Genomic DNA, 13,629 nt, shown 5'->3' with positions numbered 1-13,629 from the left:
TCAGCCCCGTTTTCTGCCGGTTGCTGGAAGAAACACCTCCCCGGTCCCCCTGTCCAGCGACCGAGCGGTGCCGCACTCAGGGCTCCGGGCCGGGCCGCCTCAACCTCCCTCCCGCCGAGGTGCCGCCGCGGGGCGGGTCTGAAGGAGGAATGGCTCCCGCCTCGCTCCTGCCTGCCGGAGCGGAGCCGAACCGCCCTCCTCCCGCCGGGGAAAAACCACCTTAACGCGGAGGCAGGAAGCCGCCGGGCCGGCAGGCACCAATCAGGCCCGGCCCGCGGAGGGCGGGCGGGCGGCGGCCTGCGGGGGGGGGCGGCGGCCTGCGGGGGGGGGCGGCGGCCTGCGGGGGGGGGCGGCGGCCTGCGGGGGGGGGCGGCGGCCTGCGGGGGGGGGCGGCGGCCTGCGGGGGGGGGCGGCGGCCTGCGGGGGGGGGCGGCGGCCTGCGGGGGGGGGCGGCGGCCTGCGGGGGGGGACGCTGCCCGCGGGGAGGGACGCCGAGCCGGCCCGGCGGTGCGAGGCGCAGATGGCGGAGGGCGGCCCCCCCGGCGGCGGAGACCCGCCCGCCGCCTCAGGCGGGCAGGCAGGTAACGTGCGGGCCCGCCGCCGGGCCGGGGGCTGCTGCGGGGCCCGGCTTGTGCCGGGAGGGGACGGGAAAGGCCCCCCCCCCGGGCCGCCTCTGGGCAGGGCTCAGCCCGGCTACCCCCCCCTCCCCGCTCTCTCTCCAGCGCAGGTCGTAACCTGAAGGAGTGGCTGCGGGAGCAGTTTTGCGACCACCCCATCGAGCACTGCGAGGACACCCGGCTGCACGACGCGGCCTACGTGGGGGACCTGCCCACCCTCAAGAGCTTGCTGCAGGAGGAGAGCTTCCAAAGGTGAGGGGGGCTCCTCGCACCCGCCCTGCCCGCACCCTCAGCGCTGCCTCTGGAGACCCTCATGGGGACGAGGGGGAAGCCAGGTGCGAGGTCCCGCTGGAACGATTTTTGGCTAGTGACTCCCTGGGGCCGCTCGCTCATGCCGTCCCCACAGGCTGCTTCTTCTGGGGCCCCCCATCTCGCTCCGTCTTTATGGGAGAGGTTGGGAGGATGCTCCACTCACCCCCTAAAGTCATCCCCCCTGTGGTCTCCCAAGAGGCAAATCTCAAGTCAGTTCATGAATGTGGCAGCCACGCACCAGCCCTTTTCAGATTGGGGTAGAAATATAATACCGTGAAAATAGGAGCCTGCGTATAATGGGAAAAACATACAAAAGGGATTACAATCGAATATAAACCTGAAGCACCCTATGTTACAAAATCTGCCCAGTGCTAAGTCTGTGACTGTGGGGACAGTTAATTAATTTTCCTGCACCATGGAGAAAACTGCTTGGAGTGCAGAATATCTCCCAGCCTCAAAAAAAGTGCCCTTTAAGCAAAAATGAGAATGAGCCAGACCCCCCTTCAGCTACCTGGGCAGCTGGGGCAATTTGGACTCTTGGTCTGAGATTTTCTGCCTTATTTTTGTCCCATGCCATGTGGGAACCCAGTGGCAGCAGGGCCAGGCATCCTTCCCTGCAGGAAGAAGCAAAATTTTGATGAGAAGAGGGCTGGACCTCCAGCACCATCACACAGGTGATGGAGTGAGCAGAGAAGTGACTTATTTGAATTTGGGAGTAGGTGTGGGGTGGAGATCCCCAAACCTCCAAGGTTAAAGGGAGCACTTTTATCATAAGACTTGACAGCTGAGAGCTTGATGTGGGGTTTATACTATTCCTCTTCCTAAAACATGGTTGGAAAAAAAAAAGTTAACGGCATTGCTCTCCTAGCAAACTCCATAAATGCACTGTATAAAAACTGCTTTGTCCTGTACCAGTTACGTGGGCCTGCATAGAGTGAGCTAGAAGAGCAAATCCACTGCTGTGCTGGCTAAAGAGTACTTTCACCAGCCTACGTTGGCCTTGAAGAAATCCCTTCCTCTCTGCATGTTCCTGCTAAAATGGTACCCACAGTGATTTGCAGGGAATCTGGGAGAGAGATCTGAATGTTTGTGAGATTTGTAGGGTTAACCTGAGATCTGGATGAACATGACAGCTATTAAAGGTTATTTGGGAGGGGATCTAAGCAGCCACTAGCTAGAGCCATCTCTTTCAGTAAACTGGAAAAGGCTTTTAACGCCAGTACAGCCATCCAACAAAGATGCTAACGGCCTACTTAACGCTTTTCAGTGCAGGATGGCCGTACCTCCCAAGCTGGCTCCTTGCTGGCAGAGCTGTTTCCCTGGATTTGTGTGCATACCATCCCATGGTGCTTGTCTGGGTGTGGATGTTGCCAGTGGTGTGATACGGGTGTATGCCTGCATTTCTGTACATTACTCCCCTCCTCCCGTGTCCTCTTGCTGTTTCGCTGCTGCTTTGCTGACTTTCTGCCCCCTTTGGAACAGCTTGGTTGTGGTCCCCAGCTGGGTCACTGCTGATCCTGGAACATCTCCCTGTAAAAAGGGAGCAGGGAGTGGTTTTTTTAATTGGTAATTTTGACTGAGTTTTGAAAGGCAGTGTTTGTCCCTGACGGCGCATATGTGCAGCTCCTGACACAGCAGGGCTGTGATAAAGCCCATTTTCCAGGCACTACTTTGGTACGTGTCGTAGTCTCTGACTGCCTATGTGCAGCACCTAGTCAGGTTATTGGCAGGAACTTTTCAGGGATGCTATAAAGTTCCAAAAATGAGGAAGAAAAGCTTCAAGGGAGCGGTTTGGGCTCTGCTAGCATTCTCCTCAGGGGCTGGGGGAGGTGGGGTGGTGCAAGGTGGCAGCAGGGCTTCTCTGACCTGACACTTTTCCCCTCCCCTGATGCCAGCCGGATCAACGAGAAGTCGGTGTGGTGCTGTGGCTGGCTGCCCTGCACGCCACTGCGCATCGCCGCCACTGCTGGCCACGGCCCCTGCGTCGACTTCCTCCTCCGCAAAGGGGCTGAGATCGACTTGGTAGACGTGAAGGGGCAAACCGCCCTCTACGTGGCCGTGGTCAACGGGCACCTCGAGTGTGCCAAGATCCTCCTGGAAGCTGGGGCTGACCCCAATGGCAGCCGGCATCACCGTAGCACCCCCGTCTATCATGCGGCGCGCGTGGGCCGGGCAGACATCCTCCGGGAGCTGATCAGGTGAGAACTTGGGTGCCTGCTGGAGATGGTCCTGGTGGGAAGAGGGTTGGCTCTACCTCCCTGTCTTTCCCTCGGAATATTTTCCCCCATGGGGAAAGGGAGGCTCTACAGAGAGATCTGGACAGACTGGAGCAATGGGCTGAGGCCAACTGGAGGAGTTTCACTAAGGCCAAATGCTGGGGGCTGCCCTTGGGCCACAACAACCCCCAGCAGCGCTACAGGCTTGGGGAGGAGTGGCTGGAGAGCTGCCAGTCAGAGAGGGACCTGGGTGTGTTGATTGACAGCCAGCTGAACAGGAGCCAGCAGTGTGCCCAGGTGGCCAAAAAGGCCAATGGCATCCTGGCTTGTGTCAGCAGTAGCATGGCCAGCAGGGACAGGGAAGGGATCTTGCCCCTGTACTCGGCACTGGTGAGGCCGCACCTTGATGACTGGGTTCAGTTTTGGGCCCCTCACTACAAAATGGCCATTGAATGACTCGAGCGTGTCCAGAGAAGGGCAACGGAGCTGGTGCAGGGTCTGGAGCACAGGTCTGATGGGAGCGGCTGAGGGAACTGGGGGGGTTTAGTCTGGAGAAGAGGAGGCTGAGGGGAGACCTCATCGCCCTCTACAGCTCCCTGAAAGGAGGGTGCAGAGAGATGGGGATGAGTCTCTTGAACCAAGAAACAAGCACCAGGACAAGAGGGAATGGCCTCAAGCTGCGCCAGGGCAGGGTCAGACTGGCACTTAGGAAGCATTTCTTTCCAGAAGGGGTTGTTGGGGGTTGGAATGGGCTGCCCAGGGCAGGGGGGGAGTCCCCATCCCTGGAGGGGTTGAAGAGTCAGGTTGACCGAGCGCTGAGGGATCTGGTGGAGTTGGGAACGGTCAGTGTGAGGTTCATGGTTGGACTGGAGGAGCTTCAAGGTCTTTTCCAACCGAGATGATTCTGGGATTCTGGGGCTCAGAGCATCCGTTCCCTCCTTGTGTGCCCAGGGCCTTCACAGGCCTGGTGAAGCTGGGCAAGAGATGCACAGGGGAGAGGGTGGAGAGGTGTCTGAAGGGACATCCTTGTATTCCCCATCGCCTGGCCCTGACAACAGCTCTGTGCTCTGTTGTGTGACTCCCATGTCTGTGTTTCTAAGACAAAGCTCAAGAGAGGAGTTTCTGTTTCTGAGCCCACCATCCACTCTTCGGTCAGATCCAAATCTTACAAAGTATCTTTCCCCCCCCTCCTCTATCTTGACTGCCAGCTCCATGCCCCTGGCTGTATTTAAGAGTGAGATAGATCCCCCAGAGAACCAAAAATTGTTTGGAAACACATCTCGCCTTTGCTTAGCTCTTCTGCTCTGACCTTTTTCTGCCCATGGGAGGAGAGATGCTTGTCACCGCCTCTGGCTGTTCTTGGCTGCCTGGTGTTTGCCCATCACTAGGACACTCTCTGCAGCATCCGCTTCAGTTTCCCCTTGCCAGACACCCGAGGCTCAGCTCTGTCGAAGGCATCTCTGGGACAAGGAGTGATGGCCATCGCTATGAGGTGATGACCACCAACCTTAGTTGGGGGGTGTGTGACTGGTGACCTGCTATCCCTCAGGAAACTCCGTCTGCAGCACTAGCAGTGAGTGGGCTCAAGGTCTAGCAGCAGGCTGTGGGAACTTGAGTTTTGTCCTGTGATACTTCCTTTCTTCTAAATTGGAAGCTTTTTGTGTAAGGGACCATGCTGAACAACTCTATGGGCCAGTGATGCCAAATAGTAAGGGATCGTAAGAGGAAAATACAAGTTGTAGAAAGAAATAGTAAAAGAGAAGAAAGTGTACTTGGATTCATACAGAAACGCTCTCCAAGGAATCCCTTCAATGACCACAAATGCTAGAAAACAACAGCCAGAAAGATTTGAATAGAAAAATTTCAAAATACTTGGGGATTTTCTCCTTTCCTTTTTGCTTGTGGGGAAGTTAATTTTCATGCAAGTGCAGCTTTAAGGAAGCTGGCAAGTGGAAGGAAGGGGAGACAGTTCCCCCTCCTTGCTCCTTTCTCAGCAAGCTTTGAGGATGTCCCCATCACCACATGCTTGTTGGTAGGGTTCAACTCACATGCTGCATTCCCAATAATATCCCCTGATGTATCTGCTAAAGCAGGGTGAAATGTAGCAAATGGTATTTCAGCAGCACATGGAGAGCTGATGCATTGATTTATGTGTCGTCTACTCAGGATACCTTGCCAGCAATATTAAAAGCAAGATTTTGGAAAACTTTCAGGATTAAAAATTAACTGGAGTTTGTCCAATATCTTTTTATTAGACAAGGTCTCTCCCAAGGCTGCTAAGCTAATACCAAATTGTCAGATTGCCCAAAATTTCAAATATCTCGGAGTACAGATTTCACAGATCTGTTTGGAGTTGCTTACTTTAAAATTCAGTCTTATGTTACAGAGCTCACTCAGAGATTTTTAAAATGTTGATCTGAAGGATTTGTCAGGGGGAATGCAATGAGGAAGACACTTTCGCTGAGGTATAAGGAAATATTTCAGCATATTCACCTGGAGAGAGTCTCAGTGTCCCGAAGAGAAAGCCCAACCCAGTCAGCCTTGCTGCAGGTGTCTAAACATCACCTGGTTCATTTTTTTTAAAATCATATGATAGCACAGTCAGGATTCCTGAATACTACTACAGTTGCTGAACTAGCTAACCAAGCAATAGGTGAAATGGTATCCATTAATAGTAAATACACACATAGCTATGGAATGGTGATCCATTTTGTAAGACAGCTGGCAAAAATATTTATGGTTATATTGCCAGGGTATAGATTACTTTCCTAATAGCTTGTGATGGGATCAGACTGTTGCACTGTACTTGCAGTGTAACTGAGAGCTGACCCAGTATATTAAGCATGAGAGGATCCTTTTGCCACACTAAAATGTTGAAAAAGAGATCATCTGACAAATCACCTTGATGCCTCAGGTGCATGCCTAACTGTGATAAAAGTAGAATTTGGTATTTTGCTTTGAATTGGTTTTCACTTGGAATTTTGATGATGGTAATGGGAAAAAAAAAGGACTGAAATGAAGTGATACCTGCTGTCTGGTCAGGACTATAGCCATAGGAGGCAGTGGCCCTGCAACAGCCCTACAAAAGTCCCACAGCAGCACAGATGACTCCAAATACTCGTGCAGTCTGATTTTAAAAGGTTTGTCTACAGGCTACATGTGTGATTGCCCGTGGAGAACAGACGCCTTTCCTCCTTTAGCCCTCTGTGCTGCAACACAGGTGAAGTGATGCAGATTCAGCAAAGTGCTGTGAAAGTCCCCAAAAGATGGGAGCATCCCCTCAGTGTGCAGTGATATCTGGGCCAGCTGCCTGGCCTGGGAAGTGAAGCTTGGTCCTGTGGCTGGTGTGAAGACTGCCTCACACTCAGTAGTGTTGTTACTGCCTAGCTCTGACCTTCTGCATTTTCCCACCCCACTGGTCTCATGAGATCTCAGCCAAGATGTTCATGCTTGGGAGCTCTTGTGCTCTGGGGTAGAAATGCACTGGCATGCCATTTGCAACTCTTAGACAAGTTTCCTTGGCCCTTGTTATGTGTGAGCTTAATTTAAATGAGACTATTCCCATCCTCAGAATTGAAGCATTTGCTTAAGTATTTGCTGGATAGGGACCGGCCCCTACTGGGTTCAGCAAGAACTGAGCTTGCCTTGAGGCAGGATTTGTCCCCAGGTGGTTTCCTTATTTGTTTTATTAACTGCAGAAAGGAACATAATGCTATCTAGGAAGAGAGAAAAATCTAGTTCCCTGAATGCTCAGTTTGTAATTTTGGGAGGGGGACTGGCCGTGAAGGAACCTTTAATCTCTCTGGGGGGAGAAGGGACAGGGCTTTGCTTGATCTGCAGTGTTGCAGTTAAAAAAACAGCTACTCCTTAGGGGATTGTATTGTCTCCCTCCTTCTTCCCATCTAAGCTGCATGTGAAGTAGATGGAGTTAGTGTCCCCACTGCTTGGGTGTTACCCAGCCTGGGGGAAATAAATGCTTCTTTCTGCAGCATTGCCATTTTTCAAATTTCATGCTTTTCTAGAGAGCGACACTTGGCCTTTGTTTTCCCATTTATTTGGCTGCATTCTTCGCTGCCTACAAAAAAATGAAAAGTACCAAAGGCAATAAGACTGTTTTTTGCTCATTCACAACTTGGTGCTATCTATACTTACCAGAAAGAAGCATGCTGCGGGTGCTGCTTCTTTTTCGTGACAACACTCATGTCCATTGAGCAGGGCTTAAGCCTGCTTGCGTGCCTCTTGCACCACAGTATGCCTGAGCCTGCTTTGCTCTGGCTGCAGGGCTTATGGAGCAGTTGGGACACTGTGGGGCAAAGATGAGGTGTATGGGTTTCTCTGTGGGGTAGGGTGAGGCAGAAGCCAGCTGCAAAAGGCTTGAGAGGTTTGCTGCTGCAGCTCATGGAGGTCTCCCCTTCAGTGCCTGGAGCGCTGGCCCGTGAACTGTAATCTCTTGTGTGGTATCTAGTATAATATATAACCTGCGAACAGAGCTGTGCAGGACGGATGGGGAGAGCAGAAGGTCTGACACACTTATTCTGTGTTTTTCCAGTTTCCTGCGTGCTCAGAGTTGGCGGGTACATCCCTTCAGCTGAGCTGAATACTAGGGAAAAAGCCGCTTTTAGACACCCTGATGGGATTTCAACCACCCCAGCTCCTTCGGGAGCAGGATTTTGTCATGCGTGTTTTGCTGTTCTGCACAGATTTCTGTTTCCATTTCCTTGCTGTTTGTGACAGTCAGATCGATTGCCTGTATAGCTTTTTTGGCCTGTTTTATCCTGGTGGGGAAGTTATTTCACTGCATCTCTTCAGCTGAGTCATTTGAAAACATCCTCGCTCCTCAACCGGCTTATTAGCATCCATCATTACGTGGTGCTGGCTCAGGGCTCAGCCGTCCCTTGTGCCAAGGCCATGCTTGGCACATCCTTCAGGAGGGCCAGGAACGATGTTCCTCAGCTGCTTCTCCCCTCTCTGAAGCCCGGGCTATTGTGGGCAGAGAAACAGCTTTGCTTCTTGAAGATCAGAGTATGCTGGATAGACTGTCCCCACTCAGAAGCCCCGCCAGGCCCATCTGAGGGTAGGTACGGGTGGTTCTTGGGTGGTGGGCCTCAGAGGTACCAAAGACAGGCAGGGTGCTCACCCTCCGGCTGTCCTTCAGCCTCATCCCCTGCCATTTTTTCATTTTGGGCTGCAGTTCTGGTGCTGTTGCCCTTGTTTCCAAACCTCTGCTCTTCTCTCTCCCCCACCCAGGTATGGTGCAGACGTGGATGTGAATCACCACCTCCCTTCCCGGGTCCCCAGCCTCTCCCTGCGGCCCCTCACCACGCTGGTGGTCTGCCCACTGTACATCAGCGCTGCCTACCACAACCTCCAGTGCTTCCGACTGCTGCTTCAGGCTGGAGCCAACCCAGATTTTAACTGCTGTGGGCCTATCAACATCCAAGGCTTCTCCCGGGGCTCCCCAGTGTGTGTGATGGACGCTGTCCTGCGGCATGGCTGTGAAGCAGCGTTCGTTCACCTCTTGATTGACTTTGGAGCCAATCTGAACCTGGTGAAAGTGGAGGCCTTGGGAGTTGAATCCACAGGGAGAGTTAGAGTCAACCCTGAGGCTTTGCAGGTGTTCAAAGAAGCAAGGGGTAAGTGGCTTTGACTTACTGCAGTGGTGCTGGTTTTATCTAGCTCTGGATTCAGGAGACCTCTTTGGAAAGTTTATTTGGTAGTTAGGAGCTGTTAAGGTGGTAGGGTGGGTGTTACCATCCTTTTCTGAGTCTGTCCAAGTTATTTCAGCCAAGTGCAAAAAGATCCTGTAAACAGGTTAAACCTGCTTAAAAGTTAAAGCAATTCTAACAGAAAAAAGAGAACTGGGGTCTAAGAAGCTGTTGAGCTAAGCATTAGTGACTTCACCACCCTAATATGGCTCCCAAAGAGCTATTGCTGGCCAGGCAGGCATTGGGCAGGAGAGGCCTGTGGGGCTGGTCTCTGCACCTCCCTGGCACAGATCTTCAGCGTTGCCAAGCAGCTCTGCCTCTGTCTCTGTCAACAATGATGTCTTAACCCATAAACCTCCAGCTGGACTCCCTGTTTCTCTCCAGTTGCATTTTGTACATTCACGGAGTGTTTTCCCTCTTGAGACATTCAGGTACTAATGATGCCCAACCGTTTCAGCAGCCCAACCTCTGTCTGTAACTTTGCCATTTTTATGTTTCTCTGTTGCATAACCGTGTCATCGGCAGCTGGAGACAAGATTTAGGCAGTGGGCTCCTATTAGAGCTGGGCTTTGGGTTCACAAGCCACAGGCAGGTTATGACATACTCAGTGAGACCCAGTTCTCCAGAGCCATGCAGATGTGCCTTCACTGTTCTTGAGTGAGCCTGTGCTCTTCAGGGGAGCCCAGGGAGGGACCCAAGAGGTAGTTGCCTCTGGACAGGCTACTTGGGAAGTAAAATCACAAATGGTGGTAGCAAGTGGCAGGAGGGAGTTCAGAGGGTGGTGGAAAAAGGTGGAGGAAAGCTGGCTTTTTGAATTTAACATCTTCTGGGAAGCAAATGACTTACAGAAGAAGTAAACCAGAGCCTCAGGCCTGGACATGCCTAAATTTACCTGCTATTTCTTTCTCTTTTTAACAAAAGCAACATCAATACAGTGTGCACCCTTGTTCCAGCAAGGGCAGCACCTCATAAAACCGCCAGGCTCAGCTGGTGAAGGCCAGGGCTTTGCACCAGGGGCGGAAGTGGGGTTTCCCTCTCAAACTTCAGAGAAATTTGAAAGGGATTCAGGATGTGGGATACAACTCCCAACCCCCACCCCAAAGTTACTCAGCTTTTCACATGCCAGATTTTTAAACCTACCTGGACTTCTGCTGAGAAGAGATGCACATAAGCTGGAGCAGGTGGTTTCCATTAAGCCTGGGCTTAGAAGGCAAATGGGACTTCTCAGGTAGACCATGCAGGATAATGGAGTGGTGCCTTGGAAGTCCAGTTCCTGAATCAACATGGATATCACCATCCTCTTGTGCCTGTGCTGGGAGAGCTCTCCATGGACTCAAAAGAAAGTTGGGATAAGGCCTGAGCTTACTGTCAATGCTGTTGATTCCTAGGGGGCTATTTAGAACAAAAATAAAGTCCACATAATTTTAAATTATCTGAAAAGTATAATGCCTCTCATGGTCTCCCCTGGTGTGGAGTTGGCAGTGATCTCTTGAACCCTGGCCTGCAGGGACTGGCTCTGTGGTCACATCCTCATGCAGTCTCCAGCTTTCCCTTTCAAGCTTCCCTGTGTGGCAGCTGTCATTGCTCCAAATCTTTGCCCAAAAGGTCTGGCCTCCTCACGGGAAGGATGTGTGCATTCTCAGCATTCCTGCACTGCCTTCATGTTGCTGTGCAGGACGTGGCCTTGGCATTTGGAAGGGGTAAATGACTCCTCTTCTGTCAGCCAGAGCACGGCACAATTTACACGCTGTTATCCCTCTTTCTTCCTCTCTGTGTCCCTCAATAGGTTTTTCTCTGCTTTCTTCACTGCAGGCCGCACCCGGAGCCTCTTGTCTCTCTGCCGCATAGCTGTACGAAGAATACTTGGCAAATCTCGTCTGGATCTGATCCATGTCCTTCCAATCCCAGACCCCATTAAACAATTTTTACTTCACGAACACAGTTAAAGGGCAACTGGCTGCTTTCCAGGACAGTTTGATTTGGTAAATTTGTGCGCTGATAAAGCCAGGTGCCAATCCTAACTCTTCCCCAACAGTGAAATACTGTATTGCTCATGGAGTGCACATAATTCCCTGCCCCTGTGATTTTCCCCTCCAAATTTAGGGTGCAGTGATTTTGTGTGTCTATTCTTAAACTACTGGTTATCTAACTGGTGATGTCTTGTTTGTAACTGGTTGGGCAATGAGGCTGATAAGTGTGTGTGACTGTTACATGAGCAAATACAATATATCCTATAGCTGTTAGCATATGTCTGTTTGTTATGACTCTACCTCTGTTACTGATCTGTGTTACACACACCTCGGGTCTCAGCGGCACTTCTGCGTGGGGAAAGCGTCCATATTTAAGCCTTTCCTCTTCCTAGAGCATATAAGGGAGTCTCTCCTCGCCTTGGTTAGGGTTTTACAACAGCACTGTTCTCTTTCTGCCGTCAATACCTGGCCTTTCTCTTCCGTATGAAGTTTGTGATTGCTGCTGTAAAAGTGGGTGTATTTTCTTCTGTCCTCTTCTGGTGTGAAGTGCATCAAGTTTCCCGTCCAGTGCTGTGTGTTACTTGGAAAATTGTATCCATGTCTCTACGTGCTGCAAGGTAGCTGCTGACTTGGCTTTCTTCATGTAGAGGCCCCATCGCGCAGATGGGAGAGTAGCAGAATGTGTAATCCTATCCTGTCTGAGTCGTTTCTACAGAGCACCAGATCTGCTGCGGCGGCTTGGCTCTCCCTCCAGCACTGTGATGGACGAGGCAGGGGCTGGCCAACCCTCCTCACAACTGCCTGGGACTGGGTCAAGTCTCGTGACCGCTGCCACAGCGTGAAGGAGAAAATGTGGAGAGAAGAGGAAAAGGTAGTTCCACCTCTGGAAACTGATATAACTACACAGCCTGTTGTGGGGGTGCGATCCCAATGGCTCAGTTGCCACGGCAGTGGTTGTGGGACCAGAACTGTGATACTCAGATGAAGCCAGCACGTGAACCTGAAAGATTTCTAGGGTACTTTCTGGAAAAGCAATGCCTAAATTAATATTCTGTTCACTGTAAAATGGGTTAGAATATTTGAGAGTGACCAGGAGCAACAGTGGAGGGGTTGCTAAATTAAACTGTTGTGTTGCAGGGCTGGATTTGCACATTGATGCCATGCCTGTGAATATATCTGTGCGATTATGAAGAAAAAGTCACCAAAATGATCTCTAGACTGCTTGCTTGCAATATTGCAGTGATTATGATGTTATTGAAGGCCCAGTAAAGTAGCTGACAATGCACAGTGCATAGAAATAGAAGTTCCTACCTATGTTTTGCTCCACATTCCACAGTGGCAGTATGACCAGAGAAAACCCTCCCAGATCTAAGCACTTAACAGATCTTTTTATTTGCATACTGTTTCTACCAGCATTGTGGAAAAGGGAAAAGAAAGGACTTTTTGTCTTTTCTTGAAGAGTTAGGAGGTTATGTGCTTCTAAATGTAGTGTTGCATCCAGCAGCCTGGGCTCCTTCGATTTTCAGTGACTCTACATTGCTGTTTACCTTCATGTCACAAGCTCCCAGAAGAGTGTCATTCTGCAGTGAGTCGACAGCCTTTCGTCAGGATCTCAGGGTCAACCAGCTCCAAAAGGTAGTGACGTAGTCATTGTGTAGGAAACATTGTCAAAATAGCAACTTTAGGAGGACAGAGGTGACAGTCCCTCAGGATCTTGGATAAAAACTCAGGTGATAACTGGTGCTTGCTTTTAGTTTACTGATTCAAGTTCTTTCTAGTCCCTGTGTTACAAGTTGATTTTTTTATGGACAACTTTTCTTTGTCAGATGTTCTTCCCATACTCATGCAGTTGACAAGGGTATTTTTTTCCAGATGTGATCCCAAAGATATTGGGTATTTATTTATTGTAATGGTATTAGTGCCTGGGGACCTGTTGTTGAGAGCTGAGTTAAGCATGGGGTTGCAAGGACAGTAAGACAGCCCCTCCTGGGAGTGGGATCTGGCTCTGGTCACTCTTCTCCTTGACTGACTGCAGTAACAGGGAAGTGGGGTTGTTAAAGCTACCTTGCATTTTGGTTCCAGATGCCTTTGGCCAACAGCCCTTATTATCCTGCCACTCTAGGACCAGATTCTCAAGGCTTCCCCATGGACTTGTCCCATAGGTCTTGACACTAGTTACAAAATATTCTTTTTCCAGAGGCATAAATGCATGCAAAATCGTAGTTGAGTTTTGGTCCTCCCATTATGGGATGTGTTTAGGGTGGAGTTCAGTAAGCAACAATGGACTTTCTGTATGTTTTATTATCTGCTGAAGAACATGTGCCTTTCCAAGATGCTTTCAGAGAAGGAGGAAGGGCAGGAGAAATGCAGTCCCTGATTTTTTCTTACTATTTCAGTTCCATGGCCAGGCCTGGAAGGTTCACCTGGCCCCTTACATTGCTCTACTCACTGATTTTAGAATAAGGTGGCAAAATTTGCACTGCTGAGAACAGGCTAAAGTCTGGTTATACTCGGTGCTCAGATACCAAAGCAAAGGATACTTTCAGAACCCTCATCAGACGAGATATAATGGCAGGGATATGTAGCTGTAGGCCTGCTTTCAAGGTGAGAAGGCAGCAGTTTTGCACTGTTTCCTTTCCAGGCTTGCAGATGGTTTAGGTTTTCACCATGCTGGAGGCCAGGGCAGCCCATGAGCATGTTGCCTGAGAGTTGTGCGCTTGCTTTATAGAAGTGTTAACATGCCTGAAAGATGCAAACAGGTTGTAAAGCCTCTTGTCACCTTGCTGGTGGAACCATAATGTTTTGCAGG

At 50.8% G+C, this 13,629-nt stretch overlaps 1 protein-coding gene across 3 annotated transcripts; it reads left to right on the top strand.

Moving 5' to 3' along the window:
* Positions 1-467: 467 nt before the first annotated feature.
* ASB1 (ankyrin repeat and SOCS box containing 1) lies at positions 468-11,093 on the top strand. Of its 3 annotated transcripts, none has more exons than XM_074910946.1 (5): positions 468-581; positions 728-869; positions 2,825-3,127; positions 8,393-8,778; positions 10,663-11,093. In XM_074910946.1, exons 1-5 carry the CDS (start codon positions 521-523, stop codon positions 10,794-10,796), a joined length of 1,026 nt encoding a protein of 341 aa, XP_074767047.1. In that variant the 5' UTR covers positions 468-520; the 3' UTR covers positions 10,797-11,093. The 3 variants fall into 3 exon arrangements, with proteins under 3 accessions (XP_074767047.1, XP_074767048.1, XP_074767049.1); XM_074910947.1 differs by having other exon boundaries at positions 521-569; XM_074910948.1 differs by lacking the exon at positions 2,825-3,127 and having other exon boundaries at positions 521-569.
* Positions 11,094-13,629: the final 2,536 nt, after the last annotated feature.

This window comes from Athene noctua, chromosome 7 (genome assembly GCF_965140245.1).
Source record: "Athene noctua chromosome 7, bAthNoc1.hap1.1, whole genome shotgun sequence".
NCBI lineage: Eukaryota > Metazoa > Chordata > Aves > Strigiformes > Strigidae > Athene > Athene noctua.
Note: the sequence above shows the minus strand (reverse complement) of the source record. Positions and strands in the feature narration are given on the sequence as shown.